A 23829-nucleotide genomic window follows, 5' to 3' on the forward strand; every position below is an offset into this window, starting at 1 on the left:
ATTAATGGACCAACTTTTTTCTTTTTTGAGTGGGATTGGAAAGGTGCCTGATTCTTATCCCATTAGTGGGCACTAATATATTTATATACAAATTATCTTATTTAACGTTATCATTTAAAGTTTTTATAATTAAAATTATCAGTGTGACACAAAATTTTATACAAAAAATAATAATAATTGTTATAAATTCTGAGTTCAAATAACTTATTTTAATGAAAAATAGGTAGTAATTATTCCACGGAGTCAATATTTAGGGTCGCTTCATTTCCACTAATATAAATGTATAAATAGTCAATATTTCTTCAAGTTCATCCAATTTAAGTGTGAGAAGAGAAAAAGAAATTACGGTAAGTCAGTATGTCACGGACCTAAGGGAAAGTCCTAAATCCCACATCGAATATAATAGGAAGGTCACTGGGGTATAAAAGGGTTCACATATCTCCGTTTTGTGAGGTGCCTTTTGTAGGATAAAATCGTGAGGTCAGAGAGTCAGAGTGAACAATACCTCATAATGGTGTAAACCGTGGCAGGAAGGCTGATCTGGGACGCCGAAAGGGTGAATGCCCGGGTCCCGGAGTCGTGCGGATTCGAAGCTTAAGTCTCAACCCGTGACAAGTGGTATCAGAGCCAGCCCTAAACCGTTCGATCTACGTCGAGCCCCTCGAGGGAGGTAGGCAGGGTGGTCAGCCTCCGTGATGCGGGCGTCACGAGGTTGGGTGAGGGAGAATGTCACGGACCTAAGGAGAGTCCTGAATCTCACATCGAACATAATAGAAATATCACTAGAGTATAAAAGGGTTCACACCATCTCCGTCTTGTGAGGCGCCTTTTGTAGGACAAAACTGCGAGATCAGGGGGTCAGAGCGGACAATATCTCATAAGGGTGTGAACCGTGACAGAAAGACTGATCTGAGACGTCGAAAGGGTGAATGTCTGAGTCTCAAAATCGCGCGAATTCAGAGCTTAAGTCTCGATCCGTGACAAGTACCTAATCCAAAAAAAAAAAAAAAAGTAAAGTCAGTAAGTGAAAGATGCAAATTGCACGATTGAAGGAGGGACAAGGAAGGAATGAACAAGGGAAGGCCTTCCAAAAAGTCGGGTGGTTGTGGGGTTCTTGGCTCTTGCTTTGTGAGAAAGAAAGAGTGAAGTAAGGCGTAATGGGAGGGTTTTTTTTTTTTTTTTCCCTTAAGTTTTTATTTAAATGGATGAAAAGATTGATTTTGATAATATAAAGAATAATGATCAAAATTATTGTAATTATAATTAAAAAAATTATTGTATTTGGGTTTGAAAAAAAATTAAATAAAAAATTTATATTGAATAATTTTAATTAAAATTAATATTTATATGATGGTATAATAAATTCAATTACAATTAATCAAAAATATGAAAGAATTTGAATATAATATAATATAATGGGTGATTCTTAAATTATAATTAAATAATTAATATAATATTAAATTTTAAAAAAAATTAATATGATATTTAAATTATAAAATTATTAATTTTTTTAAATTTAAATATCTTATTAAAAAATTTTAAAAATAATTATGACATTTATTTTTAAAAAAATATTTAATTAACCTTTTGTTAAACGCTAGATATGATATTAGGATGTCCCTTCACATGACATGATTATCTTCAATACTATTTAATAAATCGATTAGCTTGCCCTACAAGGATTAGCGTATCTAATTAATGACTTGATTATTAATTGGTTTTCATTTTTTTTCCCTCTTAAACATTCCAAAGTTTAAGGCGACCCGCTTTGAATGCACGTGTCTTAGCGGCTAGTGTAGTATTCTTTGATTCTTCGACCCCATGTATTGCTTTAGTAGCTAACGTATTTTTCTTCGATCTGTAATTTAAATTTTATTATTTATATCTTTTTTATTTTTAAATTATGATTTTTCATTAAAAAAATTGCTGATTGATTGACATGATTTAATAATAAAATTTTTATGTGTTGAATTTAAAATTTAATTTAAAAAATTATTTATACACTGATAATAAAATTTTTTAATTTTATAAACAAGTTAAAATGATATCATATGTCTCATTTTTTTAAAATTATTTTTTTTATTTTATATATAAATATATTAAAAAATATATTATCATTTTAATTTTACTGTAAATTTAAAAATTTTCACTATTATTATATTTAATAAATTATGTTGATTCAAATAATGTATTCATCACTTTAAAAGAATAAATTTTTACAAAATTAAAGTTCAATAACCATAACATTTACATTTTTTAATTTTTTATCATTTAAGTTTCTATCTCACATTTTAAAAAGGAAAAAAAAATGAAATCTCAATACTAACTTTGCATCATATTTTTTAAAATAATTTTCCTATTTACTTATTTAATTTCATTATTAACATTATAGTTCAAGCCTCTAGGAGCACAGTTGCCCAAAGGAAACCAAAGGCCCAGAAGAAGGGGTCCGTCCTATCTAAGATCCTCTCTCTGGTGGGCACTGGCAGCCCATTTCAATTAAGATATTCCGGGCTCAGGAGATCGGAGCCATCTAACTCTGGTCCAAGACCATGTCTATATCTCTACCTCATAATGTATAATCCATTTTCTACAATCGGAGCCATTTGCTTTGCTTTGCTCTAGAAAAAGTTGATTTTCAAGATTTAATCAGCACTTGTTTTTTCAAATATAGCAGACAAGTCAAGCCCCCTAAATGGCCTAAATTCAAGTCCAAGTTGACATGCTCCTGGAGACCTGGACTAAGATTTTTTTTTTTTAATGTGGATTTATATTCCGATATCGGGGGGTATTTATCCTTGATGGATTGATGATCTGTCCGGTTTGTATTGATGATTTGTTTTGAGAAATTATATCAATTTGACTCGTTATGTCAATTTTATTCATTACGCCAACTCGTAGTAAATGATCAAAATAATTTTGAATCAACAATAAATCATCTCTTATGATAAAAAGATAATTTGTACATTTATAATTATAAAATATCCTTAATAATAAAAGATATGACATTTTAAACATGATAATATTACACAACACAAAGAATTATACAAAAATTACATGAAAATGATACAATTTAAAATTTTGATAAAATATAAAAATAATAAAACCTCATTTTTACCATTAAAACAAAGTCTCATGGCATTCTGCCACTTAATTCCATTAGCAGATTTTCTATTTCTGAAAGGATTTTGGAAAATTTAATATTAATTAATCAGCTAGCATCCAATGTATGATTCAACATAATTTGATTACAATAATGCACTAAACATAAATTAATGAAGAAATAAGGTATTTAGTTTATTAAATCTTTTTTTTTTCTCATTTTATGGGCAAAAGATAATCTTTTCCTCTATGTGTATCGTAAAATTGAAAAAACAAAAACAAAAATTTAAACAACACCAAAAAAAAGAAAAAGAAAAAGAGAAAAAAAAAAGTAATTTTAGGCTCTATGCTAAAAGATTGAATCAAAGAGGAAAACAATTTATCCAACACATACATGTATCTTTGAAAATCACTGCTTCAAAATATTTGCATTACGGATTCTTCTCAGCCTGATGATTTGATCTTTTTAAATTTACCAAAATGCCTCCTACCACCATCGAAATCCACCATTATTATGCCCATAATCAGGGAGTCAGGCGGTAGCCTATTGCCTTACACAACATTCCCTTCCTGCATAGACCCTGGCAATGACGACATTTCACCGTGACTATTCACCCTGCAACTCTCTCCTCCTTCTCCTCCTCTGGCGGCCAAGGAGTCCGCTATCGGTTTAATCACCAAAATACCCTCTCCAACCACGGCGCACGTGAATGTGGTAAGGAACACAATTAGAGCTATTCCATCGAAAGCGGTCTTGTCTGGTGTCCAAAAAACAGACAACCCCATAAACAGGATCTGCAATGGCAAACCTATGATGACTGCCAAAGCGAGGGCAAAGATTCGAACCCTAAGGGCCTTGTTGATTACATGAGAGACAACTCTCCAGAATGAAAATAAGAATGACAACGTAAAGACGGCTCCAAAAACGCCGAACAAGATGGTGCTTAGCAAAGGGTACGCACACAAAACCGTGTTATGGTCATGGCTGTTCCAGCAGAGGAACCAACTCCTATGAAAAAGTTCTGGCAAACGTATCTCCCGACCCTGAAAGAACACAAAGTAAACTTGTAAAAGGAAAATTGGAAGACACGAGTCCAAGACAAAGAAAACACTGAAGAAGCTTCTTGGGTGTGTTTTCTTGACGGAGATTTCGAGCAAGAAAAGTAGGGTTACTAGGAAACCAGGCTCGAAGAACCCTAAAGAAAGAACGAGGTGGACTTTGCAGAGGTTGGCTCGTTGTGGCAAAGTTAGCTGTGGCAAGAGAGGATAAAAATAGCTTCTACGGAAATAGGGTAGGCGCAGCAGTTCGGTCAGGGCCCAGGACGTGATGAAGAAGACAAAAAGGAATCGGAAGGTCCAGAGAGAGTTGAAATTCTGCAAATGACGGCATCTTCGGGATTTAAAACGGAGGTGAAATATGAAGCAAATAGAGAAAAGAGAGAGGAAGAGGAGGATAGCAATGAAGGAGATGGTGGCAAAATCGATGGCCGAGTCAATGAATGGTAAAGCAGGAATAAAGAACATGGCACACGTTGGCTATAAAAGATGATGATAAGGGTAATGGCGGAAATTGTTAGAAAATAGCTGAAGGGTGTGGTGGCGGCTGCGGTGATAGTAGGAACAAAAGTTGGAAGAAAGGGAAATAACCCATAAACCCAAGGGAAAGGCATAATTGGGAGTCGGTAGGGGTAATGGATTGAGAAGAAGAGTTGATTTCTCTCCCCTACTCCCAACCGGCAGGAAAACAGGCTGGTGCACAGCTAGAAAAAATTTTTGGGAGTTTCTTTGGAGAGAGAAAAAAAAAACAGAGAGTGAAAAAAATGAGAAGTTTTTCGTGGTGATCTAAGATGGCTGCTTCGATTTCGGATGTCTGGTGGTTGTGGCAGTTTTTAGGACATGAATGAACAATAATAATGTCTGTTGTTCGGACAATTTTATAGGAATTTCCATGGATATGTACGATGGCTTTCTATATATTTTAACGGTTGGACCTGTTTCTCAAAACAGACAGATTTTGTTGGGCCTGGCAATATTCACCCCGCCGTCTCTAGATATCATTGAGAGGTCCGAATTCAGCAAAATCCTACTTTCCATTAATAGTATAAAACCCTGTCTTTGCAGAAATCACTATCTGTTTTACTTAAAAAAATAAAGATAATTCAAACCCAAATTTTAATTTTGTTGATTTATGTAATTAATTTTAAAATATAAAAAATAAAATTTAAAACTCAAAATTTACTCTTTTTATTTTTATTCCCGAACTTTGTTTACTTTATAATAAAAATAAAAGAGAATTCTTTTTGTTTTTTTTACTTTATTTTCGTGCATTTCAAGCACCTGCCACCTACTGCATCACAATATAAATATACTTAGGTAAAAAAAAGTGTAATAGTAGTATACGATTTTCGTTCTTCAATTAATCAAAGTGATCCTGAAAGCACATCTAAATTTATTGCTCCGGCCTCCAAGAAAGAAGAACGCGAACTTCTGAACATCTTTGAATTCTCCGAACTCTCATCCTTTTGTATCTTGCTACCTCTCTCTGTCTCATTTTCTTTATTCATTTTTTTTTTTATGTTTGAAAATTATATTTTTTTAACATCTAAAATTTTTACGTTTTTATATTTTTATATTTTTTTATTTTTTGTTATTAAAAATTATAAAACATTAATTTTATAAAAAAATTTTAATTTTACTATTAAATATATTAAAATAAAAAAAATCGATATCACTCAAACAAATTAAGCCGGAGGGAATTTTTTTTTTTTTTGACCACATGGTGAGGCACCTTCGAGGTGTAAACTTAAAAACTTTAGAGGTTAGGATCGATCCTTGAACCAAAAGCGGCAAAATTGTTATCGACTACTCTTATACTACCAATAGTTCGTAATTCTGATTGATAATCGTCAGCTCCGTCAATATTGCATCATCAATACCTCAGGTAAAATTAATATGAAAATGTGAAAAGCCCAGTACAGAAAAGTTAAAAGGGATTTGCATCCCATAAACTTTAATACTACTATCCTGTGTTGCAAATTGCGATTAAGGTTAATTTAAATGATAAGTAAAATTTATTTTGGTAAAATTAAAAATAATAATAAAATTTATTATAATTACCATTAAAAAAATTAAATAAAAAATTTATACTAAATAAATTTCATTGAAATTGATATTTAGATTTAATAAGTGATAATTATAATTTAATTACATCACTGGATGTGCAATTGAATTCAAACATAAGCTAAAACAACTTAAAAAGTCTGAAAAACATCAAAAAGTTACAAAGAAAGATCCGAACTTCAGTTGTTGCGTAATTGAACTTTACTAGTAGTAGTGCAATCAAAATTCTCAACAATATATAAACCGTGCTCCTATTGGATTGAACTTAGGGTCGATTGTCTCTCTTTCAATGTACATCCAAAAAAAAAAAAAAAGATATATAGGAACTGAAAGATACCTCTTTTTAATATAAAGAAAGTAACAAGCTGAAATGGAATCAATCTAGAGAATGTATATCCACTAAACCCTCTAAAACATCCTTCTGCAAATCCACCTTCACTTACAGGTAGAAAATCCTTAATTTAAATGTTGTATATATAGCAATGGGGAAACTTGCCACCTTATTATTGTATTTCCTTTTCATTTTCCCCAGAGATACTCTAGCTAATTCAATGATCAAGAGAGATGAGACAAGAACTTAAACCCTAATTGAAAGGGGTTTGAGACTTTGATTTCAACCCAATAAGGATTTGGGTTCCCCAGACATGGATTTTTTTTCGAAAGGTTGGTTTTGAATAGTTATGAAAAGGTTCAATCAAGTTCTTATACTTTATATTAAAGAAATATGAGGGAAAAAACTCAGTATTTTTTAGAACTGAAATGAAAAAAAAAAAAAACCATTATGTTTTAGAACTAAACCTCAACTAAAATATAATGTTTTCCTTTATTTATTTATGCTATAAGAATTTCATTTCTCTTTACGTTAAATCATATAATATATATATATATATATGATGAATATTATATCAAAATAATTAAATAATGTAAGTGTTATAAATTTAATTTTTATTCAAAAGTAAAAAAATATATAACTCCTTCGTACACTAATATTGTAAGCGAATTCTTACTCTCTTTATATATAATCTAGAATGGTAAATTTTATATATTCTCCTAATTAATTTTAAGATAAATTACATCATTGGTCACTCAACTATATCATATTTTTAAAATGTTTATTAAATTATTAAATTTTTAATTTAATTGTTAAAATAAATAAATATTTTTTTATCACTCAATCATTAATCTCTAACAATTACAATGTCAATTATAAGATATCATATGATATTACCACTTCAATAAATTTTATTTTTTCAAATTTTATAATGCCACGTTCGCAATAAAATGTGGTTTATTAGATTATGTGGCAATATTATTTGATACCTAATAATTGATGTAATAATGCCACGTGAAGAGACAGCTAAAACACGATCATTAAAGATTGACAACCAATAATGTGTTGCTAGATACACGACTAAAGACTAATAGTTGGGCAACCAAAAAATATTTATTCAAATTTTAATAATTAAATGACTATCTTTAAAAACATGATCATAATTAAATAATTAATAATATATTTTACCTTTAATTTTATCATACGTATATTATTTGTGGAGAGAAATGTATATTTTGATTTTTCGATATCTATGATACGCACTTTAATTATTTTGTTTTGAGTTAATATGTAATTTGATCTTTGAATTATATTATTTTTACAATTTAATATTTATAAAAAATTTATGATTTGACATATTAATTTTGCATTCATTAAACATTTTGTAATGTTGACTCATGGTACTAGTTAAAATCATAATATGATAGATATTATCAATAAAAATGTCACTTTTTATAATTTTATTTGTTAATTTTTTGTTATATCAAGGGTCAGTCAGGTCCACACCCACTCGCTTCAATTATAAGTTGTAGTGCGCACTGCGCATGGCATCTTCACCTTTTCATTTCTCAACTCCACTTCGCACTCTCTTCTCATCTCCGTCACATCGAAGATTACCTTGCATTCCTATCCAGGCCTCGCTATTCCGGCAGCCCCTTACGCATAAGACGCTTGCCATCTCGACCGGGATTAAAGGTGTTCCGGGTTCCGGGAGATTTTGTTGGAGAGCCAAGGCGTCGATGGCGGGGTCCGCAACCGAGAAAGGGAAAGGAAACGTGGAGGTTTTTGATTCCGAGGAGGATCTGTCGGTATCCCTCGCTAAATACACCGCCGATCTAGCTGATAAGTTCTCCAAAGAGAAAGGCACTTTTACTGTCGTTTTGTCTGGTGGTTCTCTCATCGAGTCTCTCAGGTCTTTAACTGCCCTTCCCTTTTTCACTTAATTTTTACCATTTCCTTTTTTTTTCCCCTTATTTTCTCAAATGAATTGGCTCCGTCACTAAATATTACAAAATTTTGTGCCTTTTCTGGTTACTTCCCTTTCTTCTTTTGTATGTAAAGAAAGTTTTTAGGTTTCGAGTTAATATTTGCATGGTTTCTGATAATTGATGATGTGGGAAATTGAACTTTCAGGAAACTGGTGGAATCCCCATATATTGATTCGGTGGATTGGTCAACCTGGCGGGTTTTCTGGGTGGATGAAAGGGTTGTTCCGAAGGATCATGTTGACAGTAACTATAAACTAGCTTTTGATGGATTTCTCTCAAAGGTATAATCAAAGAAAATTTGTGTTTCTAGTTTATTGTTTCTCACTGCTGAAATGATGATGAATCTGTTGTGGGTTAATTGTTACTAAATTCTGTTAAATATGATGGATATGAAAAGGTTTTTAGTCGTAAAAGTTTGGGCTGAGTACGTAGGCGTTTGAGTGAGCTGGAGTTGCTCTGCTTGTAATGTGCTTGCCTGTTGTCGTAGTGTGCTTTTATCTGCGGCAGGTTTTCCTGCTTTTCTTGGATAATAAAATTCACTCCATTATCCAAAAAAAAAAGAAAGGTTTTTAGTCTTTGATTGCTAACATGGCATTGTTTTTTTTTGCTAATTTGCTATTTTTGGAGCTCACATGTAATATCATATCATTTGTAAAGTAAAGTGAGCAATCCAGTATGGATTGTATATCCAAACTCCAAACATACTGCTTGGTGCTATGCAAGTGAGGATATATTTGATTCTCTTCTGGTTTTTACCTTAGGAGGACGAAAGTTAATGTTTAAAATGCATTGTAGTTTTCCCAACCTGATAATGATCAATATTTTGACTGCTATCAAGTAACCATTTTTATGTTGCACCGTAATTCAACCTTCACTTGGTACTTGGTAGGTAAATTCTTTTGGTCTGTGCAAGATGAAATTATTGTCATTAGTAATTAGCCAAGTTATCTTCCAGTGCAGGTTCTATGGTGGTGTTAGTATTTTCCAATTTCCCAAGGCATTCAAGTTAAGCGTGTATTTTCTCTCCTGCAGGTAACAATTCTTCCTGGAAATGTCTATGCCATCAATGATGCACTGCCTGCTGAAGGTGCAGCTGATGACTATGAGACCTGTCTTAGGCATTTGGTTGAGAGTGGCGTGATTAGTGTCTCACCAGCTACTGGATTTCCAAAGTTTGATCTCATGCTTCTGGGAATGGGACCAGATGGACATGTGGCTTCTCTCTTTCCAGGCCACCCTCTGGTCAAGGAGAACGAAAAGTGGGTTACCTTCATTAAGGACTCACCAAAACCTCCCCCAGAGAGAATTACCTTCACTTTTCCTGTTATCAACTCATCTGCTTATATTGCACTGGTGGTGTGTGGTGCTGGTCAAGCTGGTCCTGTGCATGCTGCATTAGGAAATAGTCAAAATTCCAATATTCTGCCTGTTCAGATGGTTTCACCGGAAGGTGAGTTGGTGTGGTTTTTGGACAAAGATGCAGCTTCAAAGCTGTAAGTTGTGTCTATAGTTTATCCGAGTTGCTTCTCTGGATATACTTGATTGTGTTAATTTGAGCTATGTCGTCTAACCAGTGGATGTGCTACTGGAGTTTGTATCCCTGATAGTTACGGGACTAGCAAGCATTTTCTTTCACGTGATGGAAAAAATGCGATCTTAATAAATTGTAGTTCATTGTAATCATCCTGTGTTAATTATCTAGAATTCGGTGACAGCATATTCGTGAATCGCATTAAGTTCATACTAATCATCCAGATTACTAACTCCTGAATACTAAATTCCATGATTGTATCCGAGTTTCCTCGAGTGGGGATAATTTTCTTTTGAGCAGCTGGATCAGGATTGAAAAATGAAACGCAACAAAGCAGTTCGAATGGGCTTACTGTGCAAGTCTGTGGTTTTTTCCAGAATTAATCGGCCTTGGTACAGTTTTATGACCAGACAGACAAGCAACGAATCAAAACCTCTGTTGGGAAATCGTCAATGCTACAAAATAAAAAAGGAACAACCGATAAAGATTTCCACTTAACTCTTGTGTTCCTCTTTTTTACTTTAAACATCAATCTAAAGTAACAGAATATGTGCTTTTGTGTGGACAATTTAAGTTCATCTTTGATGGGGTGGAGTCGGGAAAGGATTATGCTTCATTGATTCTGCAGTGCCATAGTCAGCAAATGTAAATTATTCTTATCCATAAAGAAGAGGTAAGAAATTTGGATGCTGATTGCTGCCTCAAGCACATGACTGAAAATTTAGGAATGCCTTCCTTCTGACTGAAAATTTCTGTATTTGAATGACGGAATTGGCATGTATAAATAAAAAATTTATACTAAATAAATTTAATTGAAATTGATATTTAGATTTAATCAGTGATAATTATAATTTAACTACAGGAGGTGCAATTGAATTCAAACATAAGCTAAAACAACTTAAAAAGTCTGAAAAACATCAAAAAGTTACAAAGAAAGATCCGAACTTCAGTTGTTGCGTAATTGAATTTTACTAGTAGTAGTGCAATCAAAATTCTCAACATTATATAAACCATGCTCCTATTGGATTGAACTTAGGGTCGATTGTCTCTCTTTCAATGTACATCCAAAAAAAAAAAAAAAGATATATAGGAACTGAAAGATACCTCTTTTTAATATAAAGAAAGTAACAAGCTGAAATGGAATCAATCTAGAGAATGTATATCCACTAAACCCTCTAAAACATCCTTCTGCAAATCCACCTTCACTTACAGGTAGAAAATCCTTAATTTAAATGTTGTATATATAACAATGGGGAAACTTGCCACCTTATTATTGTATTTCCTTTTCATTTTCCCCAGAGATCCTCTAGCTAATTCAATGATCAAGAGAGATGAGACAAGAACTTAAACCCTAATTGAAAGGGGTTTGAGACTTTGAGTTCAACCCAATAAGGATTTGGGTTCCCCAGACATGGATTTTTTTTCGAAAGGTTGGTTTTGAAAAGTTATGAAAAGGTTCAATCAAGTACTTATACTTTATATTAAAGAAATATGAGGGAAAAAACTCAGTATTTTTAGAACTGAAATGAAAAAAAAAAAAAAACCATTATGTTTTAGAACTAAATTTATAATTACCTCAACTAAAATCTAATGTTTTCCTTTATTTATTGATGCTATAAGAATTTCATTTCTCTTTACGTTAAATCATATTATATATATATACGAGGAATAGTAGATCAAAATAATTAAATAATGTAAGTGTTATAAATTTAATTTTTATTCAAAAGTAAAAAAATATATAACTCCTTCGTACACTAATATTGTAGGCGAATTCTTACTCTCTCTGTATATAATCTAGAATGGTGAATTTTATATATTATCCTAATTAATTTTAAGATAAATTATATAATTGATCACTCAATTATGTCATATTTTTAAAATATTTATTAAATTATTAAAATTTTTAATTTAATCATTAAAATTTAAGTAAACATTTTTTCATCAGTCAATCTTAATCTCTAACAATTGCAATGTCAATTATAAGATATCATGTGATATTACCATTTCAATAAGTTTTATTTTTTCAAATTTTATAATGCCTCGTTCGCAATAAAATGCGATTTTTATTAGATTATGTGGTAATATTATTTGATACCTAATAGTTGATGTAATAATGTCATGTCAAGATTGACAGCTAATATACGATCATTAAAGATTGACAACTAATAATGTGTTGCCAGATACACGACTAAAGACTAATGGTTGGGTAACCAAAAAATATTTACTCAAATTTTAATAATTAAATGATTATTTTAAAAATATGATCATAATTAAATAATTAATAGTATATTTTATTTTTAATTTTATCATACGTACATTATTTATGGAGAGAAATGTATGCCCTGACTTGTCGATATCCATGATACACACTTTAATTATTTTGCTTTGAGTTAATATATAATTTGATCTTTGAATTATATTATTTTTACGATTTAATATTTATAAAAAAATTATGATTTGACATATTAATTTTTCATTCATTAAACATTTTGTAATGTTGACTCATGGTACTAGTTAAAATCATAATATGATAGATATTAATCAATAAAAATATGTCACCTTTTATAATTTTATTTGTTAATTTTTTGTTATATCAAGGGATAATGTCTTATATGGCCCCTAAATTATTGTAATTTTTTGGATTTGGTACCTAAACTAAAAAAGTTGCTAAATAGGTAATCAAACATTGAACCATATATCAATTTGGTCCAAGAGTTAACTACATTAGTTGAGTTATTGACTTGACTATTTTAACCAATAAAAAATTGTCATATGGACACAAAACCACAATCCAAGGCTCTCTCTACTTCTTTACCATATTGCCCTCAAACTCAAACACAGAACCACTCCTTGCAATCATGCCTTTTAGTTCATTTTTTATCTCATTCTTTCACTTTAGTTCTACTAATTCTTTACCCACAATTGATTTTCCCATCAAAATAACTACAATGAGAATGATCATCAATGCCCAACAAGAATGACTGTCTTTTTGCAAATGAGCCAAAATTGGCTTTTAGAGGCAATCTTTCATAGTTAAACATATGATTGATACAATCACTCACAACAACTCTAAACAAATGATCTTGCAACAAGTCATTTGAATTGGAATTTTGAGAGCTTTCCAAAAACGAGTTACTAACATTAACTTCCTAATTTGAGAAATGATTAAAAGGAAAATTGGAAGTTTGAGGCTTAGAAACAAGCCAAAAGGTTTCCCACCCTCTGAAAGATAAAGTAAAAGGTTGATAATCTATTTTTGATGACTGGGTGGATTAAATACCATGTTTTTGGTGAAAAAGGTCCATTAAAGCTTTCTTATAGTTTTCATGAACCCCTCTAGTTGATTTCTAAGTGGTTGAATCAACTTTAGACTCCATTTTTTGTTTGCTTCAAGATTTAATTTTTGTATCTATTTTTTAGTCCAACTATTTTCTAGTTGCCTATTTTTCCTAAAGTGGTAGCTCTTTATCGCATATGGATGAAAAGTATATGCATCACCTGAAAAATGTTAGCTAAGAGAGTGGTTACTAGAATAAAAAGGACCCAGTTGGTTGTTGGAATGCATATAGAGATGTTCAGCTAGATCTAAAGAATTTACATTGTCCACTTTCATGCTAGGAACAACAGCAAGAAGAGTGGACCTACCAAATACTATCGGGCTGGGTAAAAAATCCCTCGCTACTATAGCTCTTACAAAGTATGATTCCTCTTAAAATTGTTGAATTGCTCTTTAAGAGATGAAAGCCCTTATTGGCAAAGATCTGAAGCATTCAACCCCACTGATTGAGCTTGCTGATGACTTCGAAGATTTCTAACAAACAGGCCAACTTCATCTACAAGCCAAGAACTAACGAGTCATATATCTTCTTTCATTCCTAATTGTTGCCCCAGTGCCATAGATAATTTCCTAACCTAGTGAATGTGATCTCATTTAGATCAATTTCTTTTCGATGAACTTTAATAAAACCTTTATATCTACTTTAAGTCATCTTACTTTTTTTGTTTGCCATTGATCTTGTAAAGGTTAAGCATAAATTTCACAAGGTAGTAGCCTTGATTTCACAAGCTTCGAATTTTGCTAAAATTTTAGAGAGTTTTTTCAATTTGGGGTTTAAGGTTTATGTATTGAATTTGGGGTTTACGATTTAAGCGAGAATTAAAATTTTTTTTATCGATTCAATTTTTTTTCAAAATATCCGACCATATAAGCAATCATGTCATGCTTACATGTCATTTTATGTCCAGATGATGGATTTTTATTAGCTAAAATAGTTAAGTCAACATTTAGGCTAACGAAATTAACTCTTGGACTAAATTGATACACGATTTCAGAGTTTAGATACCTATTTAGTAACTTTTTTAATCTAGGTACTAAACCCAACAAATTACGTGGGCATATAGGATATTATCCCTTATATCAATATATTATTAACAAAGTTGATTTATGAGTAAATGATATGATAAGATGAAAGTTAAATATTAAATCATAAATTTTTTTATTTATTAAAACATAACAATAATATAATTCAAGTACCAAAATACATTTCAATCCTTTTGCTTTTTTTTTTTCAAATTTTAGGTTTTATTTTTTTATTTTTATATATTTTTATATCTATATAATTTAAGGGTTAACTAAAAAAAATACCATGTGGCTAAAGTTGAAATAAAAATACCTCATGAGGTTTAAAACATGACACTTAACTATCCTATGATTTGTTTTATTATATTATTATTATTATTATTATTATTATTATTATTATTATTATTATTATTCATCTAAATTTATATTCTCTCTCTAAAATTTCATACTCTATCTTTAAAAATTCATTATCTCTTTCTCTAAAATCAAATCAATTTTCTCTTTAAACCTAAACCAATCCATAAATAACTTTTAAATCACTAAAACCTCCATACCACCACCACCATTACAAGTTCATATCACTACTAGACTTTATTGTTAATTGATTTTCTCTTTCTAAAAATTTATATTCTCTTTCTAAAACCACTAGACCCTTTATCTTTCTCTAAATGTCATTCTTTGAGAACAAATTCATCAACTAATGCTCAAATCCCAAAATTTGATGGACCCCACCGTCACTGTTACTTCACCATTATATGTTGACACCAACACATTGACAAACCCATGAAATACCTTTTTTGGATTCTATGTCATTCTTTTTTTTTTCTAGCATTTGTCTCCTCTTTTCAATACCTATGAAAATCAAATATCCTTAATTTGGTTATCTTTTTTGGGTTTCTTATTTGTAGGTTATTGGGATGATTTTGTTTGATTTTTTAGATGGATTATTGGTTTTAATGGCAAGGTTGATTGTCTGGTAATAATGAAGGTAATGGTGAGGCTAATAGGTTACTATTAGATTTGATGGTAACTATCAAGTTTGGTGATAATGTGAACTTGTAATGGTGGTAGTGGTGTAGAGATTTTGGTGGTTTTAAGGTTATTATTTGTTGATTGATATGAGTTTAGAGAGAGAATTGATTTTGTTTTAGAGAGAAAAAGTATGAATTTTATGAGAAAGAGTATAAATTTAGATGAAAAAGAAAGAAATAATAAAAGGTAACGATTTTGGGTAACAAACAATAAAATCAATCATAAGATAATTAAGTATCACATTTTAAATCTCAAATGTACTTTCATTTTGACCTTAATCACATGGTATATATTAAGAGCATTTGATAGTTAAAAAGGTATAATGATCTTTTTCTCTCTTAGAATCCTTCAATAGACAACTAGGGGTATTTCTATCATTTGTGTTGACCGAACATGTCAGGTTGGTCTGACATGCTCAGTGTCACATTAGCTCGACACTGTCTTTATTATTCCCTAATGGTCTCCTACAGCTTACCTATAAATATAAATATTCAGACACTGCTAAGGCAGGTTCATTTAACTCTCTTTTTCTTTTTCCTATCCCTTTCGATCTCTTTTTTTTTTACTTGCACATTAGAGTGCAAACGCAGGGAACACACCTTATCTTTGCCTCTAACTGCCCTTCTTTTTTATCTTTTTAAGAATGCCTCAAGGCCAGAGCTCGGTACAAATATTTGGCATGCTAGGTAAAAGGATATTTTCTTTTATTAGCCGAGTATAAAGCAATGCTGCCAAAAAAGAGAACCTTATAGAAAAGAAAGATAGCCATCCTAATTGGAATAAAAATCATAGCTAACATTCAGTCCAACCAGCCCAACCATAGATAGGCCTGATCATGGAACAATTTTAAGTTTTGACTAAATAGATACAGGCTTTTAAATTGATGTTATAAACCATAATCATACCATAAGTCTCGAAAGTGCCTGGCTTAATCACCCTTGATCGAAGAGTTACCATTAGACAATCGAGCGACGAAGAGGTGAAAGCCTTTTCAACCTTTAAAGGAGAAAGGCACAACACCTTAACCCATCAATACCTTAGCCATAATTAGACACATGTTATAACTCAAAAATCCAAATTGATAAATTGTGAATTCCAACCAAACAAGGACTTGGAAGTTAAGATATAGGCCATGGAAAAAGAGTTGAAAAAGAAAGTGGTGGCATTCGAGGATGTGTTTAAGATCCTAAAGATCTCGTTCATTATTAAAAAAATTGATAAAGTCATGCCTCCCAAAAGATTTAAAATGATGACCTTAGAAACATACAACAAACTTTTGATTTTTTCAATCATTTGAAACTTTATAAGACTAACATAATGATGCAAGGCACAGACGAACCTTTGATGTGCAAAGGCCTGGCTATCATATTGAAGAGTGCAACTCGATCCTGATACAATAGCCTACAATTGGGATCGATCACTACATTTAAAAAACTTAACCACTCTTTTTTGTCTAGGTTTGTGAGTAGTAGAAGAATGAAAAAAATGACCTTAAGCTTGATGTCAATCCACCAAAGTTAAAATAAATATTTAAAGAGCTACGTTACCCATTTTAATGCAAAAGCTCTACAGGTTAAAGATTTGGAACAAACGGTTATCGTAGTCATCTTGACAAGTCGACTCCATGATAAAAGGTACTATCTAAAGTTAAATTTGTTGTTAGAATCGCTTAAAACTCTAGTTGATATTTTACTAATAGCCAATAAATACATAAATACTGAAGCTACAATGAAAACTAATTGAAGTGAGAAAGTTCATCCCTCATTTTCAATTGTAAGAAAAGTAAAAATTTTTACGACTCCCCCAAGAGGGAGACGACATAAGGTTGAAGTCCCAGTGGAGAAAAAAATCCATATTGCATTAAATACCTTTTGAGAAAGGATTTGATGTAAATTGAAAGAAACCCTTAACCTCAGATAGCCAAAGTCACTAAGATAGAACATGAAAAGGGATTCGATCAAAATGTGTACCTTTCACAGAGATATAGGCTATAACACTGAAGATTGCATCGACCTAAAAAATGAAATTGAAGCTTTGATAAAAAAAGATTAGTTAAAAAGATTTATGGGTTAAAAAAGACAAGACCAACCTAGAATGAACTATAAGTAAGGCCGAAGAGGCTCATTCGAGGTAGAGAGGAAAAATCATAACATGAAATAAAGAAAGCCTAAGAAGACATGCCGATTCAAGAAAAGGTCCAAACTGATAAATAACAGGTTAATTATTAAGGTGATTAATGTGTTCACTGGGGGTAGCTCCACCTTGTTCAAGAGAAAGTTTAACCTAGGCATGGTTATGGCAGTAGACACCTTAGCAAAAAAAGAAAAAGATTATAGAGATAAAATGATCTCATTTAGCTTGAAAGATCTTGAAAGAATCTAAACCCACATGATGATGTTATAGTAATCATGGTCTTAGTGTATAACTATGTACTCAAAAGAATTTTATTTGATAACGAGAGTTCAACTGACATCATGTACTACAACTATATAAAGAAAATAAAAATTAGTGAAGATCAATTAAAGTCGATCATCATGATGCTTATGAAGTTTGAAAATAAGCAGGTACCAATAAAAAAAACCATCAAGCTTTCGATCTTCTTAGAGATTGAACCGAAGACTATCACCTCAGTTATAAAATTTATAGTTATAGACGTCCCATTAGCTTATAACATGATATTAGGCCAACCTAGCTAGTTTATTATGTGACTTATAGGCTCAAATTCTCATTTAAAAGTAAAATTTTTAACACCTAGTGGGATTGGAGAAGTCCAAAGAGAATCTATAGCATAACAGTGTTATGTTACAATAATGAATGGCAGAATTGGGAAGTATATGGGTAGTTCGACAGAAACTGAGGTTAAAAGCAAATGACAACCACTAAAAATTGACAAGAAGTAAAAAATCATCAGCGAAAGCATAAAACATAAGATCCACTTGATAGAAGCATGCTCTTAAGTCGCTCTGACTCTTAAGCTTTAATAAAAAGAAAACTTTTATTCTATTTTTAAAATTTTTTGAAATAACTCCAAAGATAATTGATCTTTTAAATCGGTGTGAACAATTATATGTCATTTAAATTGAGCTAATATGTTAGCCAAAATATCGTATAAAATAAAAAATACATACCAATTTCACTACATACATATTCAGCAAGTTACCTACAGTATATTGATCGTCACATTAGGATCTATTTTCATAAAAATGATATTGACCTAATTGAACAAAAAAGATAATTGATTAAAAATCAAACTCAAATGAAAACTAACTTGAACTGATTGAGAACCTTGTAACAGTCCCATTTTGGGATAACATTCTTGGAAAACATATGTAGATAGGAGCTAAACTTCAATATAAAGATCAGTTAATTTAACTTTTAAAAGATAATATCGACCTATTTGCTTGGATACCATCCGATATGCCTAGTATTGATACCAAAGTGATGATTTATAGGTTGCATATTAACACCAAGGTAAAACCAATTTGATGAAAAAAGAGAATCTTTACCCTAAAAAGAAAACAAGCTATTGATGAGAATGTCAACAAATTATTGTAAGTAGATTTTATTAGGAAAGTTTACTATTCTGAATGGATAGCCAATGTGATCATGGTTAAAAAATACAGTAAAAAATGAAATATGTGCATTGATTTTACCTACCTGAACAAAATCTGCCTGAAAGATAACTTTTTTTTCCTATTATAGATCGATGATGGATGATAGTGCCGAGCATGACCTTTTCAGTTTTATGGATGCCTATTATGGTTACAATCAAATCAAAATACTAAAAAATGATGATAAAAATGTAGCACTTATTATTGAGAAAGGCTTTTACTGTTACAAAGTAATACCTTTTGGATTAAAGAATGTAGGGGCAATCTACCAAAGTTTGATAAATAAAATATTTAAAAATTAGATTAATCGTAACATGGAAGTATATGTAGATGACATGATAAATAAAAGTAAAAGCTTGATGGAGCACCTGAAAAATCTCAAAGAGACCTTTAACACCTTGGAAAAATATAATATGAGGCTTAACTTGAGCAAATGTGCTTTTGGAGTCACGTTGGGTAAGTTACTCGATTATATGTTTAACAAAAAAGGGATAGAGGCAATCCTATAAAAAAGTTCAAGCAGTCCTAAACATGAAGGCATCGACCTCGATAAAAGAAATACAAAAGTTAACGAACAGAATAGCCACCTTAAGCCGATTCATGTCCAGGTCGACAGAATAATGTCTGCCATTCTTAAAAATTATTATGAACGTCTATGACTTCAGGTGGACCCCTCAATGCCAAAAAGTTGTTATCCTCTCTACTTATTTTATCCAAGCCTAGACTTGGTGAAATTTTGTACCTATACATAGCCAGCATAGACTAAAGCGTCAGCTTGATCCTAATCTGAGAAGAAAAAAAGAAACAAAGATCAATTTATTTTTTACGTAAGGTATTGATGGGCCAAAAATTAACTACAGCAGCATAAAAAAGCTAGCTTATATTTTTGTCACCTCAACCAAAAAATTCAGGCTATATTTTCAAACCTACACAATTTACATACTAATCGACCAACCACTAAGACAGGTCTTATAAAAACTTGAAATGTTGGGAAAGCTAACTAAATGGATGATGGAGCTCAACAAATTTGACCTACATATATTACCTAGGTCAGCCTTAAAATCAATGGTATTTGTAAACTTTGTTATAAAACTTACCATGGTATACCTTAAAAGATAATCCGAAGAAAAGTAAAAAATTTTGGATAAAGATAATTGGAAACTATACGTTAATGAATCGATCACAGGCCACAGCGAATGAGTCGACCTTATTCTGATAAACTTGGAATGGCTACAGTACCCATACACCTTGAGATTCAAGTTTAAAGCATTTAACAATAAGGTGAAATATGAAGCATTGATAGCTAGTTCAAAGTTGGTAACCAAACTGAACGTTCCACATATAACCACGTATAGCGACTCCCAACTGATGGCCAGTCAAATAAATAGAGAGTTCAAAGCTTGAAAAGAAGATATTCTAAAATATTTCAATAAAAAGTTCGAAGCTTAAATATTCTAAAATATTTCAGCAAAGCAATGGCTTTAGTGGCTGGCTTAAAAAAAGCCAAGGTAAAAAAGATACCAAGGTCAAAAAATTCTCTAATAGATTTTTTATCTAAGTTAGCTTTAGGAATAACAATAAAAAGCCCAAACCAAGTTCTGGTAGAAGAGCTTATATATAAAAGTACGAAGGATAAACTTATAGGATATATCATAAAAAAAAAAATTAGATGACACCAATCAAGGCATACTTGATCACATACGCATTACGCAATGAAATAATCCAAGCTAAGACATTGATGAGAAAGGCCCATCGGTGTAAAATGATTAAAGAAAAACTATATAAAAAATCTTTTAGTATGCCCTACTTAAGATGTGTTGATGAGAAAGAAGCAAATTATGTCTTACAAGAAATTCGTGAAAGAATATGTGAAAGTCATATTGGACCTCAGTCATTAGCCTGCAAAGTGTTCAAGTAAGGTTGTTATTGGCCCATTATCAGAATGGATGCAACCAAACTGGTAAAGAGATGCGATAAGTATTAGATATTTACTCACGTGCAATATCTTCCCTCGATCAAGCTTACTCTTATCTTCAATCCGTGGCTTTTTAATGTAGTGAAAAATGGATGTCTTCAGACCATTCATCCTGATCATAAGTCAGAAAAGATTTGTTTTAGTAGCAATAGATTACTTCATAAAATGGCTTGAAATTAAGGCTTTGGCTACTATTATAGAAGTTCAAGTTAAGAAATTTGTGTAAAAAAACAAAGTATGTAGATTTGGTTTACCTCTATCTATAATAACAGACAATGGTAAATAATTTGAAAACTCAAGGTTGAAGGAATGGTGTTCAAACTTTCACATCAACTTTAGGTTCACGTTGGTTGCCCACTCTCAGTCCAACGGATAGATCAAAGCTATGAACAAGATAATATTATAAGCTTTAAAAAAAAAACTCGATGTAGTAAAAAAAAAGTGGATCAATGAGCTACCAGGGGTGCTATAGGCCTTGAGGATGATCACAAAGGTATCCACTAGCAAAACCCTATCCCATTTGACATTTGAAGCAAAAGTTATGGTAGTTGTTAAGATCAACCTTCCAAAATTAAGAGTTGAATTAGGATTAGAAGTAAATGAAAAAGCATTTAAGGTCGATATTGACTTCATCAAAGAATAGAAGGACATAAACTTAACAAGGATAGCAGTTTATCAGTAAAAAATGGCCAATTATTATAATAAAAAAGCCTGACATAAGTATATTAAGAAAGATGATCTGGTGCTTAAAAAAGTAGAATCCTCAAGAGTAGATGACTAAAGTGACAAATTAGTCTTAACCTAGAAAGGGTCATATGTTGTTAAAGAAGTCATCCATGACATGATCTACAAACTATAAAACTTGAATGGTGATATCATTCCAAAGATATAGAATGCAGATAATTTAAAAGTCTACTATCAGTAGCTTGATCTAAACTGAGCTCACACTTGTATTTTATACTTGAATACATAAATTAACTTATGATTAATAAGTTTACACCTACCGATCTAATAAAAGTTGATCTAAAACTTTGATGAATTCTCAAGTTAATTTAATCTAAAGGATAACACAAATCCTCAGTTTAGTTAACTGGGCTAAAATTTCTTTGATTAACATTGGTTAAACTTGTGTGAATAAAAAAATTATGATAATAAGGCTAACTTCAGCTGAAGTTTAGGCTTATCTGAACAAGAAATTATATTGATTAATCATTGTAAAAATTATCAATAAATGATGTCAGCAGATCATTCTTATTTGAAGTTATTACAAAAAATTGACCTTATACATTAATAAAAATTTAGAAAAATAAAAAATAAAAAGTTAAAAAAATCATGCATCTACAACGTTAGTAGTAGTAGTAGGAGCAGCATCCTCATTAGTAAGAGTAGTAGTGATGACCCCATTCTCTTTAACCTTTTCCACCTCATGTTTAAGTTTTAGAGCTACCTTCAGCTTGGCTTTTAAGGCCTCACCATCATTATCTTTTTCCTTTTTTTCATCTTTTTCAGGTTGATTTGGATGAGATCTCGATATGATATTGTTGATATTAATATCAAAGAGGTTTAGGTTGAGGGTAGAGAATTTAAATTGTACCTCATTCTTAGTCAGTTGGAAGGCACTGGCTATGTTCTTTTTGAAAAACTCCACCTTCATCTAAAGGCACTCATTAAAAGCTTTTAACTCTTCTATGACCTTTTTTCAGGTATTCTTCCTCTTTTTCCCTATCTTCGAGCTTATACCTCAGTTTTACGATCTTAACTTGAGCATCATTAAGCTTGAGCTCGACTTACTCTCTTATTGAGTTAGCTGAAGCTTTGTCAATCAGGACAACCTCCAGCTTTGTTGTCAACTTGTCAAATTTCTTTCTCTGCTCAATTTTTTTTGTGGGATGCACTAAGGCTAGATCAAACATTGCCTAGTGTGTTCGAGCTTTTCTTGTGTTTTTCAGCCAAGGTAGCCATGTTTTTCTCAACCCTTAACAGGTGGGTCATTATGAGGTAGGCATGGTGGAAGACTTCATCAGTATTATCCATGGGTTGAAGGGAAAATTTTTGTTAAAATGTGTAAAATGACCTCAAATTAGCAAAATAAAAAATACTGATAAAATCGAGCTAAAGCTAATCAGTGCTTACCAAGAAGAGGAAACGTAACTTTGCTGAATCTTTTTATCATGGTCAAGTTGGTGATAGGGTCATCAGTAAAAGTGCATTTGAAATTGGTAGATATCTTTTTCGAGCTAAGCCTTAACACCCTAGCCTGAAGATTCTCTAGAGTCGAATGAGAAGCCTCAACTCGTGGTTTTTTAGCAAGAAGATGAGGTGTTATTACTGATGTTAAGGATAGATCTTGACCAATCCTAGCCTTTACTTTTCAGGTTACAGGAGAATGGTGGAGTAAGGTATTAACGACCTTGTCTCCTCCGTAAGACGAGATCCTGAGCTAAATTTTTTGGCCTTTCTTGGGCCTAGTAGTGTGTTGGTATAGTCCAAAGTCAAAATCGTCATTGCTAGCCATTTCTATAAAATTGAGCTAATAGTTAGATAGAATTAGGTTAAAATAAAATCTTATGATGTTTCCTTAAACCTACCACAATACTTTATCTTGTTTATTACTTATGGGGAGGTCAGCTCGTGGGCATTAATGATTACCTCCCTTTTATGAGTGTATTCTAAAATTTTATCCAGATTTGATAAATCCAAGATAGAGAAAGCCATTGGTGTATCCACGAAAGTATCAAACATATTCTTTATTTCCCAAGCCTTAATCTTGAAATAGCCT

At 31.6% G+C, this 23829-nt stretch overlaps 2 protein-coding genes across 2 annotated transcripts; one reads left to right on the forward strand and one right to left on the reverse strand.

The window, feature by feature from the left end:
* Positions 1 to 3420: 3420 nt before the first annotated feature.
* LOC111316024 (uncharacterized) lies at positions 3421 to 5212 on the reverse strand. The gene has a single exon (XM_022918041.2). The coding sequence runs from the start codon at positions 4624 to 4626 to the stop codon at positions 3655 to 3657; it is 972 nt and encodes a 323-aa protein (XP_022773776.2). The 5' UTR covers positions 4627 to 5212; the 3' UTR covers positions 3421 to 3654.
* Positions 5213 to 8024: 2812 nt separating this feature from the next.
* On the forward strand, positions 8025 to 10221 carry LOC111308902 (putative 6-phosphogluconolactonase 4, chloroplastic). Its single transcript, XM_089765668.1, has 3 exons — positions 8025 to 8465; positions 8687 to 8822; positions 9574 to 10221. The coding sequence occupies exons 1-3, from the start codon at positions 8098 to 8100 to the stop codon at positions 10036 to 10038; spliced, it is 969 nt and encodes a 322-aa protein (XP_089621794.1). The 5' UTR covers positions 8025 to 8097; the 3' UTR covers positions 10039 to 10221.
* Positions 10222 to 23829: the final 13608 nt, after the last annotated feature.

Source organism: Durio zibethinus, chromosome 9 (assembly GCF_047325235.1).
Source record: "Durio zibethinus cultivar Kanyao isolate XHJ-2024 chromosome 9, ASM4732523v1, whole genome shotgun sequence".
Taxonomy (NCBI): domain Eukaryota; kingdom Viridiplantae; phylum Streptophyta; class Magnoliopsida; order Malvales; family Malvaceae; genus Durio; species Durio zibethinus.